General features: G+C 43.5%; 1 protein-coding gene across 1 annotated transcript in view; it reads left to right on the top strand.

Moving 5' to 3' along the window:
- Positions 1–20,530, top strand: part of ZZEF1 (zinc finger ZZ-type and EF-hand domain containing 1) — a 91,019-nt gene that overhangs the window by 15,196 nt on the left and 55,293 nt on the right. The window contains exons 6-17 of the mRNA XM_063298155.1: positions 1,058–1,268; positions 5,710–5,826; positions 5,927–6,105; positions 7,919–8,017; positions 12,327–12,418; positions 12,860–13,008; positions 14,134–14,245; positions 16,614–16,829; positions 17,561–17,661; positions 18,168–18,337; positions 19,379–19,509; positions 19,964–20,034. Coding sequence (XP_063154225.1) covers positions 1,058–1,268; positions 5,710–5,826; positions 5,927–6,105; positions 7,919–8,017; positions 12,327–12,418; positions 12,860–13,008; positions 14,134–14,245; positions 16,614–16,829; positions 17,561–17,661; positions 18,168–18,337; positions 19,379–19,509; positions 19,964–20,034 — 1,648 coding nt within the window. The remainder of the gene's footprint in view (positions 1–1,057; positions 1,269–5,709; positions 5,827–5,926; positions 6,106–7,918; positions 8,018–12,326; positions 12,419–12,859; positions 13,009–14,133; positions 14,246–16,613; positions 16,830–17,560; positions 17,662–18,167; positions 18,338–19,378; positions 19,510–19,963; positions 20,035–20,530) is intronic.

The following is a 20,530-nucleotide window of genomic DNA, read 5'->3' as shown; positions in this document are numbered from 1 at the left end:
CTCGCAGCCATATGTTACTACAGGGAACACCATTGCTTTAACTATGCGGACCTTTGTTGTCAGTGTGATGTCTCTGCTCTTAACTATTTGATCGAGATTTGTCATTGCTCTTCTCCCAAGGATTAAGTGTCTTCTGATTTCCTGACTGCAGTCAGCATCCACAGTAATCTTTGCACCTAGAAATACAAAGTCTTTCACTGCCTCTACGTTTTCTCCTTCTATTTGCCAGTTATCAATCAAGCTGGTTGCCATAATCTTGGTTTTTTTGAGGTTTAGCTGCAAGCCAGCTTTTGCACTTTCTTCTTTCACCTTTGTCATAAGGCTCCTCAGTTCCTCTTTGCTTTCAGCCATCAAAGTGGTATCATCTGCATATCTGAGATTGTTAATGTTTCTTCCAGCGATTTTAACTCCAGCCTTGGATTCCTCAAGCCCAGCATGTTGCATGATGTGTTCTGCGTACAAGTTGAATAGGTAGGGTGAGAGTATACAGCCCTGCCGTACTCCTTTCCCAATCTTAAACCAGTCCGTTGTTCCGTGGTCTGTTCTTACTGTTGCTACTTGGTCGTTATACAGGTTCCTCAGGAGGCAGACAAGATGAGTTGGTATCCCCCTACCACTAAGAACTTGCCACAATTTGTTATGGCTAGACATTTACTTTCTCTAAATTGTCAGATTTTCCCACTGCTTCAAGAAGGCGCACTCACCTTTTGCCATTCTCCCATATAGGCTACTTTACATAGGATCTCCAGAAAATAGTCCTGCCTCAAAAGACACCATGGATCAAATGCTTCTGGATCTTAGAAGCGAGTGAGCTTATCCTTGGTTGGATTTGCTGACTAGGCAGATATATTCATGTTTCCTATAATAATTGAGATGTATCTATATTGCCTCAAATGTATGCCTAGATACAATTGTGTCTCTTAGAGATTAATTCAACTATGTTGCTGTGTGCTCTGGGAGCTGTTTTTAAGTGGCATTATGAAGAACTGACTGAGTTCTAAAATTTCCAGTTTGGCCTTGGCTGGAAGAAATTACGCTTGTTTGATATTCTTGACAGATGTACAGATTAACATCAAGCGTTGCCTTAGTGATGGATGTGACACAAGAATTCATGGTCTCAGGGCTATTGGGTACCAAAGAGTGAAAAAAGCCGGTGTCTCTGTATGTGATGCCTCAGCAATCTGGTACTGGTCACTTTTGACCTCTCTGGTCACAGCATCCATGGAAACCAACCCTGCGATTGTTCATGCTATCCTGCAAAATACCCAGTAAGTTCTCTCCTCTTTCATCATGTTAACTCTCCTTAAATCACTTCTCTGTTTTGTAGTGTGAACATACTTTCTTGTACATTCCTTTCTAGCGTTAAAGAACGTTCATCCATCTTCACGTTTAACCTAGGTATTCAACTAGGTCAGCCTTCCCCAACTTTGGCACCTTTCAGGCTTTAACTCCCAGAGTTCTCAGCAATAATCATGCTGGCTGAGGAATTATGGGAATTGGTCCACCCATCTGGAGGGCATTCAGGTGAGAAAGGTTGCTCTGCAGCTTGTGTTTGGAACTTTGAATGATAACATGTGGATGTATTAGTAACCCAGGAATGCAAAAAACTGATTGAAAATCCTAAACCTTCTTGGTTCGGAACAAGTTCCTTTATTCCTGCTGCCCACAGTTGGACAGCCTATAAATTTAATAAATACATGCTGCACTTTTATTAATGTGGTATATTCCCCTACCCTCAAAATGAAGCAGGTAATATCAAATTGCCTTTGTACAAAAAGGAAGGTAGGAAAATCAGATGAATTACTCTTTATGCAATAGGTTTGTCTGTCTTAGAAGCACTGGCGCTCATTAAAATCTCCATTTATGTTGATACATTTTTTAAAGTAAGTGATTTTAAGATATTTTCATCATTCTATGCATCATAATAAAAGTTAAAGCTCCAAAATGCTTTAAAAACTGTAAATTATTAATTTCAGAAATAAAGTTGTATAAAATTATGTGATGGACTTCAGTGCTAACTACTTTCTACCTCTCACTCCCTGCCTCCATGGAGTGAAGGAGAAATTGCGGCAACTTAAAGATTTTAACAGCTAGGGGCCAAAAGATTCAAGGTCAATATACTGTAAATGTCACTTTATGGATAGCCATGTTGATGATCAGCCAGCTTTTAAATGTACCTTCAAGGAAGAGCTAAGAAGGATATGGCTGGACTGGCTGACGTGGGTTAAACCAATTTGATTGCAAGCTGGAATTTCCCTGAATTCTCTGTAGATTAAGTGGTCATGATTGAGCCTGTTGTAGGGCAAGTATAAGACTATTCTCTAACAGTCTCCTTTATTCAGGAATATGCATAGCTAAAAACAGGCAAAGTTTGCTAAAACACAAAAGTAAAGGCAAATGTTCCCATTTCGGGGAAGACGCCCTGGTGTTTGTTACTGGTGGCGTGTTCCGGCCCTCTGCGCTCAGACCCAGGCCCTGGACAGCGGATTCATAGGGACCCTGGTCTCCAGCTGCTGCTGCTGCTTAATGCCAGGTCAGTCATCAACAAAGCCCCCTTCATACGTGATTTGATCACCGAGGAGGGGGCAGACCTGGCGTGTATTACCGAAACCCGGCTGGGCCCCGAAGGTGGGGGTGCCTCTTTCAGAAATGTGCCCGGCCAGGTTTACTGTATGGCACCAGCCGAGACACCAGGGCAGGTGAGGTGTGGTGGCGGTTGTCATCTGAGAGTCTCTAGTGGCCTTCAGAGGCCCTGCTCTGCAAGTGGCCAGTTGTGAGACCCTGTTCTTCAAGTTGGGTTCCTGAGAACAGTTGGGAGTGTTGCTGCTGTACCAGCCTCCCTGCTGCGTAGCAACCGCCCTGCCTGAGCTGCTGGAGGCCATCTCGGGGTTGGTGGTAGAGTTCCCCAGGCTTACGGTTTTGGAGGACTTCAACCTGCCATCCCTGGGGTGTGACTCAGAGATGGCTCGGGAGTTCATGGCTACCATGGCAGCCATGGGCCTGTCCCAGATTATTCGGGACCCAACTCGAGACAGTGATCTCACCGCGGATTTGGTTTTCTTGTCAGAGCAGTGGCAACATGATCTGGGGGGAGAGTTACATCTGTCCCCTTTGTCATGGTCGGATCATGCCTTGGTGAGATTCTCCTATGCTGCCCCCCTCCGCAGGGAGGCAGGACCCATTTGATTGGTCCACCCCCGGCGACTGATGGACCCGGCAGGGTTTCAGAGGGAGCTGGGGTTATTCTCAAGGATCTGCTGCATAGTCCAGCGGAGTCCCTGGCTGCCTGGAATAGGGAGGCAGCCAGAGCCTTGGACAGGATCGCGCCTGTGCGGCCTCTCTTGTCCCATTGAACCCGACACTCCCCATGATTTACGGAGGGGCTGAGGGTTTTGAAGAGGATTAAGAGACACCTAGAGCGCTGCTGGAGGAAGACAAAGACCGAATCCGACCGAACACTGGTTAGAGCCACTATTAAGGCCTACCTTGTGGCGATAAGAGCGGCGAAGCATCAATACATCTGCACTCTTATCGCATCTGCAGAATGCCACCCGACGGCCCTGTTTAAAATTACTTGATCCCTTTTGGGGACAGTGGGCCCAGTGACCCACCTATAGGGCCGTGCAGAGGAGTTTTCTGAGCATCTGCAGGATAAAATCGCTCGGATCTGTTCCAAGTTAGACTCCAAGCATGAGGCATGGTCCGTGGAGATACCAGGGGAGCGTACTTACCTAGTTATCTGGGAACAGTTTGATTCTGTTGGGCCTGAGGAGGCAGATAGGATCCTCCGATGGTAAATGCCACCACTTGTCATCTAGACCCGTGTTCCTCTTGGCTGGTGGAAACAGCTTGGGAGGTGACATGTGGTTGGGTCCAGGCGATGGTTAATACATCCTTGGGGGAGGGGGTGTTTCCAGCTGCCTTTAAGGAGGCGCTGGTGCACTCCCTCCTCAAGAAACCATCACTGGACCCTACTGTACTGGACAATTTTCGTCCAGTCTCCCACCTCCCCTTTTTGGGGAAAGTGGTTGAGAAAGTGGTGGCATTACAGCTCCAGAGGGTTCTGGATGAAACGGATTATGTGGATCCCTTTCAGTCAGGTTTCAGGCCTGGATATGGGACGGAAATGGCATTGGTCACACTTATGGATGATATCTGGTGGGAGCGGGATGGGTGTAGTGCATCCATCCTTGCTCTTCTTGACCTCTCAGCAGCTTTCAATACCATTGACCATGGTATCCTTTTGGGTCGGCTCAGGGAGTTGGGGGTGGGTGGCATAGTTTTGCACTGGTTCACCTCCTTTCTCCAGGGCCAGTCCCAGTCGGTGGTGATAGGGAGTGAGAGATCTGATCCTTGGCCCCTTCTTTGTGGGGTGCCACAGGGCTTGCTTCTCTCTCCTCTCTTATTCAACATCTACATGAAACCGCTGGGTGAGATCATCCATCACCATGGGATGAGGTATCATCACTAGGATGATTGTCATACCCCAATTATAAATCTCCATCCCAGGTGAGGTAAGAGATGCTGTGACTGCCCTCTCTCGGTGCCTGGAGGCTGTAGGGGTCTGGATGGGGAACAACAGGCTTTGGCTGAACCCTGGTAAGACAGAGTGGCTGTGGGTTAATGGCTCTTCTGTATCCGGGATATAGCCATCTTTGGTTCTGGATGGGGTTGCACTGCCCCAGACAGACCCGGTGTGTAATCTGGGGGTCCTTCTGGACTCATGGCTCCTGCTCAAAGAGCAGGTGAGAGCCATGGCCAGGAGGGCCTTTGTGCAGCTTTGTGTTGTGCACCAGTTACCCCCCTTCCTGGAGCAAGAGGCCCTTCAAACTCATGCCCTGGTCATCTCCCATATAGACTACTCTAATCCGCTGTACATGGGGCTACCCTTGAAGAGTATCCAGAAGCTACAGCTGGTCCAGAATGCAGCCGTGCAGGTTGTTTTTGGCACCCCTAGAAGGGCGCACATAACACCTCTACTATGCGAGCTGCATTGGGTGCCGGTTTGCTTCCGGGTCCAATTCAAGGTGTTGGTTATCACCTTTAAAGCCCTACATGGCATGGGGCCGGGCTACCTGAGGGACCACCTCTTCCCCGTTACATCAACCCGTCCCACCCGGTCATGCAGAGAGGGCATGCTGCGGACCCTGTTGGTAGGAGAAGTCCATCTGACGGGGTCCAGGAAGCGGGCCTTCTCTGCAATAGCGCCCACCCTCTAGAGCATCCTACCCCCAGAGGTGAGGTTAGCCCCATCACTCCTGGCCTTCCGGAGGAATCTGAAGACCTGGCTCTGCCACCTGGCTTGGGGCCGGGAGGGGAATGGTCATGCCTGGGGATGGTTAGTGCCCTAAGAGCTCATCCCACGCAAGGACTGAATTAGATCGTTGCCATCTGGACTTCATTTTTATCCATATTTATTAGTTACTTGTAATTGTATTTTATATAGTGCATTTTTATATATTGCAATTATATTATATATTTATTGTTTTATTGATTATTTTGTTGTAAACCGCCCAGAGTCCCCTAATGGGAAGAGATGGGCAGTGACAAATTTGATAAATAAGTAAAATAAATAAAGTGTAATTAAATCCCCCACTCCTTTGTTGCCAGATTCTTGGGCAAATATTACCCATCATAACTGTCTTCTTGTGATTGGCTTAACGCAATTTCTGATGGGCTGCCTTTTCTTTCTCTTGTCTTGTCCTCTAGGAAGGCACTGCAGCATATGCCACCTCTTTCTCTGTCTCCTGGCTCCACAGACTTTTCAAGTTTCTTATCTTCCAATGTTTTGGAAGAAGTGGACAATTTTCTCCTGGGAATTACCAGGTAAGGTTAGGGTTGAGCCAGAATATAAAAAGGAGGAGGATGCTGGAAAGGTAGGATAAATAGCAAGTTTTTTAATTTAATCTTTTTTTCTCCATTCCAGTTACTGTGCCTCTCCGGAAGTAGAACTGACGCTGCTAGCATTTTCTCTGGCCAGAGGGAGCCTCACCAAAGTGCTGAATTCACTTTGCACAATTGCTGGCCACTTGGAAGCTGCTTACAAGGCTGCTTCTCTGATTACTTCCATGGCTACAGTCAGGCAAAACCTGCTCTACAAATATGGTAACCTTCGCCAGGAGCATTTGGGCTTGGGAGGTGTTCATTCTTCTCTGTACCAGACTTTGGCAGACTTCATACTGTTGCCGTCAGAAGGCTTATTTTGTTCTTCTGCTAAACTTCCACAGCCCACAAACTACAGCTCAGGGAGGCTGCCCATAGGCCACATGAAGTTTTCCAACATCCCTTTTGTGTGCGTGAGCGCATGCACACACACGCATGCTCTTGAAATCACACTGATGAGATTCTGTTGCAAGATGGCCCACTTTATGTGGTGCAATATTTGGGAGCAAAATTAAAGGTGGGAATGAATGGGGCAGGCCTCTGGAAGGCAAGTCATTTGCATTCCCATCCTTTACACTCCCACTTCCCACAACCATGAAAAACTTTTGTGCTGAAAATCAGGGACATGATTTTGGGTGGGTTCGGGGAGGTTAAGGATGAGAATGAAAGAGGTTTGCCTCTCAGAGGCTCTATTCCTGTTTCCACTCTTCTCTCAAGCCCTCCCCCCCTCAATGATTCAAAAACATTCTGGTGCATCATTGTAGCCTCTTGTGGACCTCTGAAAGGTTGGGAAGTTGGCTTGTTGCTTCACCCTTCAAATGTCCACCTTTAAAACTAGAGCCAGTGCAGAATAATGCATGAGTGTACTTAGAGACTATAGTTGGTTCAGGGTACGTGGCGAGTCACCTCCTGAACCAAGGTTCCTTGCATTGGGAAGATCCAGTGCAGAACTGCGAACCAGTGTGGTGGAGAGGTTAAGCTGTTGGATCAGCATCAGTCCTAGATTCATGTCCAGCCTCAGCCATGGAAACTGATTGGGTAACTTTGGGCCAGCCACATGCTCTCAGCCCATCTTACCTCACAGGGTTGTTGTCATGAGAGAAAATTAGAGGAGGGAACACTACATATACCACCCTGAGTTCCTGAAACTAAGGCAGGTATAATTTAAAGGAGGACTGTAATTCTAATTTCACCTTGTATAATCCTGTGAACAAAGGTAACCAGGGACTGTATTCGATTCCTCTTCATGCAGAAATTGCATTATTTTTCCAACTACTAGTTTGCAGGAGATTTAACTGTTTCTCTGCCATTCTCTTTTCCCTTTTTTGTCATAGGCAAATATTTATTTTATGTATTAGTTTTCTATTCTGCCTTTCATTCGTCTGTGTAGCATTCCCTCATTCCATTTCCCCCCCTGAATAATAACCCTGTGATAAAGTAGAGCTGATACAGAGTGATTAGCCCAAAGTCACCCAGTGATCTTCCTTGGTGTGATGGGGTGGACTTAATCCTAAGCCTTTCTGGTCCTAGTTAAACACCTTAAGCTCTGCACTATGCTGACTTTCATAGGAGTCAAAAGACTGGGATGCTTCTGAGCCTGACTCAACCAAATAATTTTTTGTAGTTGTAGAGCTTAGTTCAGTCTTTTGCATACAAATCCACATCTGATTCTCCTCCCCACTTTCTTCTGAGGTTAACTAATTTCTGCAGCATCTGTTGTAAAAAAAAATAGTTATTTGCCTACCTTTGTTTTAACTGACAGTCTCCATGGTATCTCTACTAGGTTAAAATGTAAGTGTATCTTGAACAGCCAATGTAATGCAACACTTGCCTTGTTGGTCGTATATTGGGAAGAATCAATTTAAGTTCTCCTTTCAACCACATATTTCTGCTCATAAATGTTGGACCTGGAATCATCCTTGTGAACTTAAGCTGAAACCGTATAGGCTATTCAGAGTCATCCCCATCCCACTCTGTTCAGCTGGACTCTACTGGGGATCCTGTGTCTGTTCATAAAGCTTCTCTGCTTTTCCAGGAACAGCCCTGCAGCTAACTCTGCAAGCTTGTGATGTCAAAGGAAAGGAAGACAAATCAGGACCTGAAAATCTCCTTGTGGAGCCATGGACAGGAGATGGTAAGGGCTCACTTGGATTCTCATTTTTGTCTCAATAGAAACATTTCCAACTTGCCTCAGACAGAGATACCAAAGAGGCTTAGAATAAAACAGTAATTTAGAATATTAAAAACACACCAAACAGAAAAGAACAATAATCTCAAACAATAGTATAAAACAAATACAAATAATATATTTACCTTAAAGGAGGACAGCTGTCAAAGCACTAGACAATTTGTAACCTAGGCACAACATTAGGGAATTTTTTTCCCAGCTAAATTTCAAATGGAAGTGTGACACACATAAGACTTCACAAGACAGCCAGGATCATATGGTTCTTGTTGTTTATTCATTTAGTCGCTTCCGACTCTTCGTGGCTTCATGGACCAGCCCACGCCAGAGCTTCCTGTTGGTCATCAACACCTCCAGCTCCCCCAGGGACGAGTCCGTCACCTCTAGAATACCATCCATCCATCTTGCCCTTGGTTGGCCCCTCTTCCTTTTGCCTTCCACTCTCCCTAGCATCAGCATCTTCTCCAGGGTGCCCTGTCTTCTCATTATGTGGCCAGAGTATTTCAGTTTTGCCTTTAATGTCATTCCAACAAGTGAGCAGTCTGGCTTGATTTCCTGGAGGATGGACTGGTTCGATCTTCTTGCAGTCCAAGGCACTCTCAGAATTTTCCTCCAACACCACAGTTCAAAAGCATTGATCTTCCTTCTCTCAGCCTTCCTTATGGTCCAGCTCTCACAGCCATATGTTACTACGGGGAACACCATTGCTTTAACTATGCGGACCTTTGTTGTCAGTGTGATGTCTCTGCTCTTAACTATTTGATCAAGATTTGTCATCGCTCTTCTCCCAAGGATTAAGTGTCTTCTGATTTCCTGACTGCAGTCAGCAACTGCAGTAATCTTCGCACCTAGAAATACAAAGTCTTTCACTGCTTCTACATTTTCTCCCCCTATTTGCCAGTTATCAATCAGGCTGGTTGCCATAATCTTGGTTTTTTTGAGGTTTAGCTGCAAGCCAGCTTTTGCACTTTCTTCTTTCACCTTCATCATAAGGCTCCTCAGTTCCTCTTTGCTTTCAGCCATCAAAGTGGTATCATCTGCATATCTGAGATTGTTAATGTTTCTTCCAGCGATTTTAACTCCAGCCTTGGATTCCTCAAGCCCAGCATGTTGCATGATGTGTTCTGCGTACAAGTTGAATAGGTAGGGTGAGAGTATACAGCCCTGCCGTACTCCTTTCCCAATCTTAAACCAGTCCGTTGTTCCGTGGTCTGTTCTTACTGTTGCTACTTGGTCGTTATACAGATTTCTCAGGAGGCATACAAGATGACTTGGTATCCCCATACCACTAAGAACTTGCCACAATTTGTTATCGTCCACACAGTCAAAGGCTTTAGAATAGTCAATAAAACAGAAATAGATGTTTTTCTGAAACTCCCTGGCCTTTTCCATTATCCATCGGATATTGGCAATTTGGCCCCTAGTTCCTCTGTCTTTTCTAAACCCAGCTTGTACATCTGGCAATTCTCGCTCCATGAATTGCTGAAGTCTACCTTGCAGGATCTTGAGCATTACCTTACTGGTATGTGAAATGAGTGCCACTGTTCGATAGTTTGAACATTCTTTAGTGTTTCCCTTTTTTGGTATGGGGATATAAGTTGATTTTTTCCAATCTGATGGCCATTCCTGTGTTTTCCAAATTTGCTGGGATATAGCATGCATTACCTTGACAGCATCATCTTGCAAGATTTTGAACAGTTCAGCTAGGATGCTGTTGTCTCCTGCTGCCTTGTTATTAGCAATGCTTCTTAAGGCCCACTCAACCTCACTCTTCAGGATGTCTGGCTCTAGCTCACTGACCACACCGTCAAAGCTATCACCGATATTGTTATCCTTCCTATACAGGTCTTCCGTATATTCTTGCCACCTTTTCTTGATCTCTTCTTCTTCTGTTAGGTTCTTGCCATCTTTGGTTTTGATCATACCCATTTTGGCCTGGAATTTACCTCCAATGTTTCTAATTTTCTGGAAGAGGTCTCTTGTCCTTCCTATTCTATTGTCTTCTTCCACTTCCATGCATTGCTTGTTTAAAAATAATTCCTTATCTCTTCTGGCTAACCTCTGGAATTTTGCATTTAATTGGGCATATCTCCCCCTATCACTGTTGCCTTTTGCTTTCCTTCCTTCTTGGGCTACTTCTAGTGTCTCAGCAGACAGCCATTTTGCCTTCTTGGTTTTCTCTTTCTTTGGGATCTATTTTGCTGCTGCCTCCTGAACAATGTTGCAAACTTCTGTCCAGAGTTCTTCCGGGACCCTATCTACTAAGTCCAGTCCCTTAAATCGATTCTTCACCTCCACTGCATATTCCTTAGGAATATTAGTGAGTTCATATCTAGCTGATCTGTGGGTCTTCCCTAATCTCTTTAGTCTGATCCTAAATTGTGCAAGAAGAAGTTCGTGATCGGAACTACAGTCAGCTCCAGGTCTTGTTTTTACTGACTGTATAGATGTCCGCCACCTTTGGCTGCAAAGGATGTAGTCAATCTGATTTCGGTGTTGTCCATCTGGTGAAGTCCATGTATAAAGCCATCTCTTAGGCTGTTGGAAGAGAGTGTTTGTTATGCACATTGAGTTGTCTTGGCAAAATTCTATCAGCCTGTGTCCTGCTTCGTTTTGTTCTCCCAGGCCATGCTTACCTGTAATTCCGGGTGTCATTTGACTGCCCACCTTAGCATTCCAGTCTCCCGTGATGAAAATAACATCTCTTTTAGGCGTGTTGTCCAGTAGGTGCCGCAGATCCTCATAGAACTGCTCTACTTCAGCTTCTTCAGCATCTGTGGTTGGGACGTATATTTGGATCACTGTGGTGTTCGATGGCTTGCCCTGAATTCGAATTGAGATCATTCTATCGTTTTTTGGATTGTATCCAAGCACTGCTTTAGCCACTTGACTATTAATTATGAAGGCTACTCCATTTCTTCTGTGGTCCTCTTGTCCACAGTAGTAGATCTGGTGGTCATTTGATGTGAAGTGGCCCATTCCAGTCCATTTCAGTTCACTGACACCCAAAATGTCTATCTTTAATCTTGACATCTCACCAATAACCACATCCAATTTGCCCTGGCTCATAGCTCTTACATTCCAGGTTCCAATGGTGTGTTGATCCTTAGAACATCGGATTCGCCGTTCACCACCAGCACTGTCGGTTGCTAGCCGTCCTTTCGGCTTTGAGCTAGCTGCGTCATCACGTCTGGGGCTAGTTGAACTCATCCTCTGTTCCTCCCCAGTAGCATTTTGACCATCTTCCGACCTGAGGGTCTCATCTTCCGATGGTATACCGACATATCTCTGGTTGTACTGATCCATTTAGTTTTCACGGCAAGAATACTGGGGTGGGTTGCTCAAGCTCCAGCACCACGACAAGGTAACGATCCTTTGCTGAAGGGATCATATGGTAGGAAGTGTTTTTCACATATCGTAAGTTTAAACTATTTAGTATTTTGGTGGTAAGATCCAGCAATTTGAATTGAGGCTGGAAACAAATGCAATTGTTATAAAAGCAGTATTCTATGTGCCATATAACAGGCTCTGGTTAGCATTTTCTCAGACATGTTCTGAACAGCCTAAAGTTTTTAGATGCTCTTCAGAGCCAGCTCCATATTCAGCACATTGCAGCAGAACTGGGCATGTGTAACTGGCTTGAAATACAGATAGTCCTTGGTTAACGACAGCAATTGGGACTGGAATTTCCATCGCTAAGTGGCACAGTCATAAAGCACGATGGCACGTGATCATGCTGCTTAGAGATGGCAGTTCCGGCGCTTCCGGTTGCTGTTGTTAAGCGTGACCTCTCATGGTTGCCATTTGCAATCTCCTGCCAGCTTCCCCATGACTTTTCTTGTTGGAAGCCAGCAGTGAAGGTTGCAAATGGTGATCACAAGACCCTGTGATGTCATAATTGCGAGCCAGTCACTGAGTACCTGGATCGTGATCACATGACCGCAGGGACAGTGCGACAGCTGGAACTTCGAGGGCTGGTTGTAAGTACCACTTGTTCGGTGCTGTTGTAAGTTTGAACAGTTGCTGAATGAGTGGTTGTTAAGCGAGGACCACATGTAAGTGCATTTTATACACCAGCCAGCCATCAGGAGTAAAGCAAGCTCCAAGAGCACACTCAAATTAGGAACTTCTTAGGCACAATTGATTTTAATTAATGTGCACACCAGTTGTACAGTCTTGAGCCAAACATGTATCAAGAAGGAAATGTTTGTTCTAAACATTCCAGATAAGTTTATGCATATTGTATTTTTTTCCAAAGGATTCCTGTCAGAGACTGGAAAAAGACAGGCCAGCATCATTCTCTCAACTGGAACAGAATCAGCCTTTCAGGTCACACAAATAAGAATAAAGGTCTGAATGCTCTTCTTAAATATTCTTTGTGAATCTCTTTCTTTCACTTTTAATTGCATACTTGGCCTATATAAGTAAAGATAAAATTTCACTTGTTTAGCCTCTTGTGGGCTCCAAGGTTTAGCCTCACATTAAAAAAACAAAAAAAAAAGTTTGCAGAGCATATATTTCAAATAGTAAGACACTAACAATAGGAAGAGGGTTTTTTGGGGAGAAGCATATAATAACAAGGTTTTAATAAATTAATAAGCAGTTCACACCTCTGTCCTCTGTTTTTATGAATGACTGAGATAATGCATCCAATCAATTTGAAACTTGAGAAAAGTATTATTTATGTAGAATAAGGTCACAGGGAGGTTTATATGAGCGAGTCTCAGAAGAGTCACTTAGTTTTTCTCTTCTTGGTTTGTGCAATGCTGGAACATCCTTTTTTTCCCATAGGTGCGGAGAGGAGCAATTGGAGCCCGATGTGGGCTGGTGTTTGCTTACAACTCCTCTTCAGATAAATTTCATGCAGAGGAGCATTTCAAAAGATTTGAGAGCTATGACAAATGGAAACTAGAGGATTTCCGACACTTCTTAAAAGCAAGGTAGGTACAAAACAAATGTGACTCATTAATGCATTGAGTATGTGAAGCTGCCTTTTACTAAGTTAGCCTATAGCAGTGTTTCTCAACCTTAGCAACTTTAAGATGTGTGGACTTCAACTCCCAGAATTCCCCAGCCAGCAAGAAGTCCACACATCTTAAAGTTGCTAAGGTTGAGAAAGATTGGTCTATAGGCTTCTCTAATTGGCAGTGACTCCCCAGGATCTCAGTAGACAGAGGTCTTGTGTATCACTATGTACCTGCTCTTTTTAACTGAAGATGCCAACAGTTGACTCTGGGACTTTCTGTGCATGCTCTGGTATTGACCTGTGACATTTCCCTGAAAACTAAGTATATATTAGCTTTCCCTAGCATGGCAGTCTGTTGAGACAGAACGCACAATCCCAACAGTTAGTTCCATGTTAAAGTGGAATTTGACTAACTGATCCACAGGGACATTCTCGCCAATGCTTTTTGTCGTGCTGCACAAATCATGCTAAAACGAATGGTAAGCATGAATATCTTCGCCTTAAAATGGAACATGGAAGGGTCAGGACCTGTTTGAATCAACCCAAAGTGCTGGATATGGAAGAAGGGGTTTTAGTTATAGGAAGGCAGACTCCCACTGAATATTAGAAAATACTTGCTAACAATAAAAGCATTGTGACTGTGGAACCCATTACCTAGAGGTCTGATGGGCTTCCCTTCACCCAGTGTGTTCAAGTAGTGGCAAGACAGAAGTTTGTTGTAGATGCTTTAGTTTGGATTTCTTCATTGAGCAGGAGGTTGGGCTGAATGACCCCTTCCAGCTTCATGATTCTGAGAAAAGGAATTTTGAATGCTTGGTTTCAGCCACAGTCTGATTTCAATCCAATTGAGTGGTCTTAGAAGGGATATTTAAACATCTTTCTGAGCTCTCCTTTCCAGAATTGGGATCTCTCCTTGCTGTCATTTTCCTCAGCGCAGTAATGCTTTTTGATTATCAGCCAGTCTTTCCATTCTTTTAAATCTTTCCCAGAAAAAGATGTTTAGCACTGGGAACCCATTACTCTAGCCACCCTGTGGCAGTTTGTGCTTGTTATAAAGTACAAGTATTAAATTCATTCACCTTGGCTGCATTTTTTCCAGAAGTGGGATAGTATGTGATGAACTTGGAGAGGAAGATCCTGTTGGCTGGTTTGAAATGGAAGAGGAATGGGATGAAGCAGAAGTCAAAATGCAGCAGTGTAGAATTTCTAAGGTAAAGCAGACTTTCCCTCTGTTTGTTCATGGATATCTATTCTGTCTTTCCTCTGAAAGTTCAAGACAACTTACGTGGGAATAGTCCTTCATTTTATCCCCACAACAGGAATTCTGTGGGGTAGGTTGGGCTGAGAGAGTGACTGGCCCAAAGCCAGTGACTGACTCTCATCATACCACTTATCCAGACTTAAAAGGGTGAACTGTTACTTTATGGTACAATGATGATGGTACAATGAGAAGCCTACAACTTGACTTATTAGACAAACCAAAAGCAATAGTTCCCCAACCTGCCATTTCCTGGAGGACAAGCAAACAAAAAAACATACTGGATTGGGTATTACTAAATGTCTCCAGTCTTCCCTGCCTTACAGCACAAAGCTCAGTCCTGCCTGGGGTGTGGTGTGGTGTGGTGTGCTGTCCTGTGCTGTGCTGTGCTGTAGGCAGGGAGTATTGATGTGCTGGTTTGGTTCTACATGGTGGGGAGAGCACAGGGATTACTGTGTACCTTCCAGGGAAATCCTTGGCCACCTCAGCAGGTGTGATCTTGGCTTCCTGGTTCAGGTGATTTAATAAACAAACTGCAAGGAATGATGTCTGTAGTTAGTTACATCCCTTGTCACAAGGAGCCACTTGGGTCAATGAGAGCTAATGTTGTGGCTCATTCCTTGTTCCTAGCTAAGCCAGAATCCTGACCAACTTTGTCTAAACGTATTAAATGAATGTGGTCTGTATCTCAGCTTTGCTTATTAGGCATTGCTAGGAAGGACTGTAACAAAATTGAACTTTCATGTAGTTAAGTGTCATGAGCACCGTTGAGCTGAATGCGTCAGCACAACGGCACACATAACAATACCACGGAAACAAGAGCAAGGGATTAAAAGATAAGCAAAGTGACGCACAACAACAGACACAGACCCCGAGGAGAAGGGAACGACCCCGGCCGGAAAACCCAGTCAAAAGAACGCAAGGGGGAAGAAAGAGCGACAAAGACAGGGCGGAACACGAGGCACACCTGGAGCTGTCAGCAGGAACGCAAAGGATATCGACCAGCTGAAAGTAATCACCGGCCGGAGGAGGAGGAAGATTACGAGAGAAGCCCGGGGCACCAGCAGGGGCCCCGCGACCCCTCACCTACCGGCAACAAAGCATACAGGGCTTGGGGGGATGACACAACCCGAGGTGGGGGGAGCGCTGACCGGTGCGGGCTATTTAAATCCCGTACCGGCGTGCATCCTTCACTCTCAGCTTTTTCTAGCTATGCACTATGCTGAAATAAACCAGAACCTAATTTTCCTAAATTAGTGTCTGTGTCTTCCTCAGTAGTAGGCAGCGCGTGACATTAAGGTGCTGAACTAGAAACTAGAAACTGGAAGACTGGGTTCTAGTCCTCTCCTAGGCATGAAAGTTGGCTGAGTAACTTTGGACCACTTACTCTCTCTCCACCCAACCAATCTCACAAAATTGTCATTACGGGGAAAGTAAGAGGTAGAAGCATTTTCTACACCTTCTAGAGTTGTTCAGAAATAAAGGTAGGATATTAATCTAATAAATACATAAACTATATATCAGACATAATGGAGGCATGTGTGTTAATTTGCTGTTGGATATCCCAATTACATCAAGCTAAAGGAAGCATTACAGACAGCATCTATCATTCTGTTGCTTTAATTTTTTTACTGTCACCCCAATTTGGTGAGTGTTGTTCTGCACAATTCAAACTGTATTAGGGACTGTTATATCGTTGCTGTTAATAGAGTAAATCTGTATATATTTGATTGTAACGAAGTATAGCTTTAAAGCAGAGGTGTAGTCTGGGGCCACAGATGTCCTGCTGGCATCCCTTGTGTGCCCCCCTCCCCAGGTGGGTGGTTCAATACACCCTTTTTTGTTGTTGTCAAAGTTTAAGGAGCAAAAAGAATACTTTAATTATTGCAAGGTTTTAAGATATTTAAATCCCCAATGACCCCCGCCCCAAAATGGGTCCCGACCCTGCCCTCTTTTATAGTATGTGCCTTGACCTGACGGTCATTGCACACTCCTGGTCTAATGAAAAAAGCCATACGCCATTTTAGATGATGCGCGCTAAGGGCTGTGACCGGCATTGCGTTAAAGGCATTTCCCCCAGCAGGAAAGAAACTCTTCGATAATGACCTGAGTCAAACGCTTTAGTGTTACGGATTGAGAACACTGATATCGACATTAAAAGAATTGAAAATTGAACAAACAGCCCAGCTAACCATATCTCACAGCTCTGTACATAGGAATGTATTTGTAAATCCTCATGTGAAAGGGTTTAGTCTTTATTATTATTTTTTTTTTTTAAAAAAGTAGTTTGGGGCTCATGTTCCCTTTCTGTTCTTTTCTAGCACTTGATGGTAAAGTTCTTGTGCACCAGGCAAGAGAAAGCTGAACGTCTCGGAGTGCAAGGCTTAAGCGTCTTTGGGTATATCCGGTCGGCGTCCGAAGAACCTAGCAGAAGCAAGAGCTGTAGGGAATGTGACAGACTAAATGGCGATGCTGTTTGTGGGATGACGCTTCTTCTAAAAACTCTGTCCTTCATCCAGCAGCTTGCACAAGACTTGGTATGTGGCACTCGATTCCCTGCAGCCGCTCTTCTCTAGAGTGTTTTGCAAAGACACATCGACAACAGTTTTAATAAGCTGTTAATAAAAACAAAGGATCTTGTCAAGAACAATGTGAAATGCTGTAAACTTTCAAGAAAGCCCGTTCTGTATGCAGTTCAGATATGTACAGGGATCATTAGTAGATTATTAATCTGGACGAGATGCACCCTCTCTTCAAAATGCAGATTTGCAGTTTGAGGCATTTTTATCTGCCCAGTTGCATTTATATCCCCGAGTTTGTTCCACCAGTAACAGTTGGGTGTGCCAGCTGTGTCCGTTGTTCAAAAGAGATGGTCGAGAATGGAAATACATGTCCTAGTAACATCCAAACTAGATTACCATAACACTTTGAATATGCTTCAGAGATACCCAATAATGACAGTGGCATAGATTATGTAATAACGAGCGCATAATTATATGACCCATTTCAGGCTTCCAGATGTATAATGCCATTAGCTTTCATTGACTGGATTCCATTTCATCAGACTGCAGTTCATCTGGTGCATGATGCAAATCCACAAACGCTTATTCCATCATAAATTTCCTGTCTTCAGAATGTCACAGGATTCTTTGTTCTCAAAACCTGTTCCCTTTTAAAGTGCTGTTTAAAAGTTCCTCCTCCTGTCCCAGCAAAATCTACTTCATATCAAATTCTTTTCCAACTCATTATTTAGTCATTCCTTTTATAGGTGCAGAAGAAAGAAAGTGGTCTACGGTATAAATCATATCTGGACTTCACAGGCCTGGATTTAAAGCTTTTCTGGAATTTTTATAGTAAACTTCACCAAAAGTAGGTCCCCTTCCATTCTACTAAACAAAGTAGCCACAGTTAGTTGAATGTTTGATCATTGTGGTAGTTATTAATAGTGAACAAAACCTTCAGCTTTGGGCTACTGCCAGGTACATGAGTACAACCACAATGTCCTGTTGGGTGTAACAAATCAGAACATTGGAAGACATGAAACTGGTAAGTCACAGCTATGATAAACCACATTTATAATTATCAGCGGGCACAGTGCTATTGTTGAAAAGAAACCATTATATAGTTGAGAAAAATAAAAATCTAAAGCAAGGTGTTGAATTTTCCAGAACTCTGTGATACACAGGGCCTTCTGGATGCATTTATTAATTCTTAATTCCTACAACAAAGTGTTATGAAGATTTTCAGCTGGTTGGTATATAGGAAGTTACGCAATTTAAGGTTCTATGCTTAGTTGTGTTTAGGGAAAGCTTTTTAAATGCTGAACTATCTTAACAGTAGTTTCATGACAGTAGTTTTGTGGCTTTTCTTTGTAGCCCAAGAGAAGAATGCATTGATGCGCAGGCCATGCTGTTACAGCTTCTTCAGAGTTGCTTCTCGGTCCTCACATCAGATCCCAAAGCTGCAAAGACTGAGGAATCTGCTCAGAAAAGAACACTTGAAAGTACAGAAGCAGCAGAGGAACTTTATAAACATCTGTGTGAAGGTGATTCCTCTCGTCTTTCACTACAACCCACCAATTTCACGTTGTTAACTTCTCCCTTTAATAAAATATATGAGGCATGTAGCAAGTCCCACGTTCAGTTACTGTGATATCTGACTGGAAGTATCTTGATTAATGGTATCCACTTTGACTTTCAGGTCTTTCTGTCAGTAGGAAATAATGGGCTAAACATATTCATTTCGTTTTGAAATTTTATATTCCACCTTTTAACCAAAGGAGTCTGATGATAATTTAAACCCAAGAGATGATGATACACAACCCTCAGAAATTCAAACTTTCGTGCACCTTAGTTCTCTGGCCAATGAAGAGAGAGAGAGAGGGGTTCACTTTATTTTTTTCCAGTCCCAGGGCACCTGGCAATTCTTTGAGGAGTTGTGGGGAAAGGGAAAGCAATTGCCACGATCTTCCTGGAAACCAGGAGCGAAATCCCCTACTGACCCTTGATTCCATGACAGATATCCAATGTGCCTTATTTGTGATCTCAGATCCCAAGATAACTGGCACTTGGAGTTGGGTATATTTTCTGCTAGGGAGGGAGGAAAATGTATTGCTAACTGTACCTGAAGTTCATCCATTTTTAGTCTCCCCACTATTTCTCACTGTGGTCAGTTCATTCCCAATTCACCGAATTAAAAAAAATTGCAGGGTCCTTGTGCCCAAGAATGTCAGTTAATCTCTATCTAAAAGCCTCTCTGGAGCCTAAGCCTCATTCATCCAGGTTGAATCCTAAGCCACTTCATATCAGCTGGTTTCTGTTGGTGTGGTAGTTGTTATAGCATCTTCCAGCCTTTTGTAGGCATCACAGATTGGAACAACTGCTGAAATAGTTGCATTCCTAGTGGGCTGTAATTTATCCTCCAAAAACAATGATAGCATTAAGTGGTTCATCTTGATGGATCTTAAAGAAAAGAGGAAATAGGAAATGAGATTGCAAGTAGAAGCTTAGAAACAGGAAAAAGAATTGGAATTAAACATATTCCTGGTTTCTTCGGTCAACATAATTTTACCTTTTTTAATGAACAGTTGTTAACAGTGACAGTGAGTCCACGCCACTGAAGACTCTGAAACAGGAAGTGACTAACACGTTACTCAATGGAGCGGCCATCTTTTTCCCCCATAGACATACCCGGCGGGAGCAGCTCTTTGCAATGCTGGTATGTTGTGAAGATAGATGAAATACAATTTTTGTAGTATATGCTAAGAAAATTGTACTTTTTTAGATTAGACTCTTCAGATGCATGCATCTTCTGTCCAGCCTGTCTCAACCTGCCTTCCAGCAACACATTTCTTTACTAGTTTTAATATTTATTAACTACTTTTTTATCTTGTTCATGTTCACTATACAGCATCTCAGTTATGCAGATTCCATCTCCACCATTTTATCTCACCCAACAGTCCTGTGAGATACAGAAGGCCAAATCTGATTGATAAATCATCATACAGTCAAATTCTTATCTTCCCAATTTAAATTCAACATTTTAAGTACAATATGACCCTTGCTCCCTGTATGTCATTGTACTTTAAACTTTCTGTTCTGCTTATTTGTTCAGTTGCCAAAAATGTATGTTTGTGAGATTTATTTTTAAAAAAGTCTTTTCTGTTCTACAGAATAACATTACAGAACAGAAACACAAGCCATCTGTGCAACTTACTTTCAAATCCCTTTGTGCATATTTTAGGTAAGCAAGTTTATCTATGCATCCCTTGATTGAATTATCTCACGTGCATTTTTTACATTTTCTAATCTGTTTTTTTCTGATATGAGCCTGCAGATCATGAGAATGAGATTGCTGCTTCAGGAAAGAAAAAATTAGAAATGGTTAACATAGGAACATTGTCTGAGTTACTTAAAAAGATAAACTGCAGCCATAAGGACTATACTGAGAAATACATGGCTTTATTTCAGGGGTGGGGAGACTGTGGCCATTCATATGTTGCTGAATGACAGATCCTAGCATCCATTTAATTGGTCATACTGGCTGGAGTGGCTGACAGTTGAATTCAGCATCATCTGGAGCAGTGTTTCCCAACCGTGGCAATTTCCAGGTGTGTGGACTTCAACTCCCAGAATTCAATAGCCTGCATGGCCATTGATAAGAATTCTGGCAGTTGAATTACATATGCCTAGAAGTGGCCAAGGTTAGGAAACACTGATCTAGAGAGTAACAAGTTGCC

This window comes from Candoia aspera, chromosome 1 (assembly GCF_035149785.1).
Source record: "Candoia aspera isolate rCanAsp1 chromosome 1, rCanAsp1.hap2, whole genome shotgun sequence".
In the NCBI taxonomy this organism is placed as follows: Eukaryota; Metazoa; Chordata; class Lepidosauria; order Squamata; family Boidae; genus Candoia; species Candoia aspera.
Note: the sequence above shows the minus strand (reverse complement) of the source record. Positions and strands in the feature narration are given on the sequence as shown.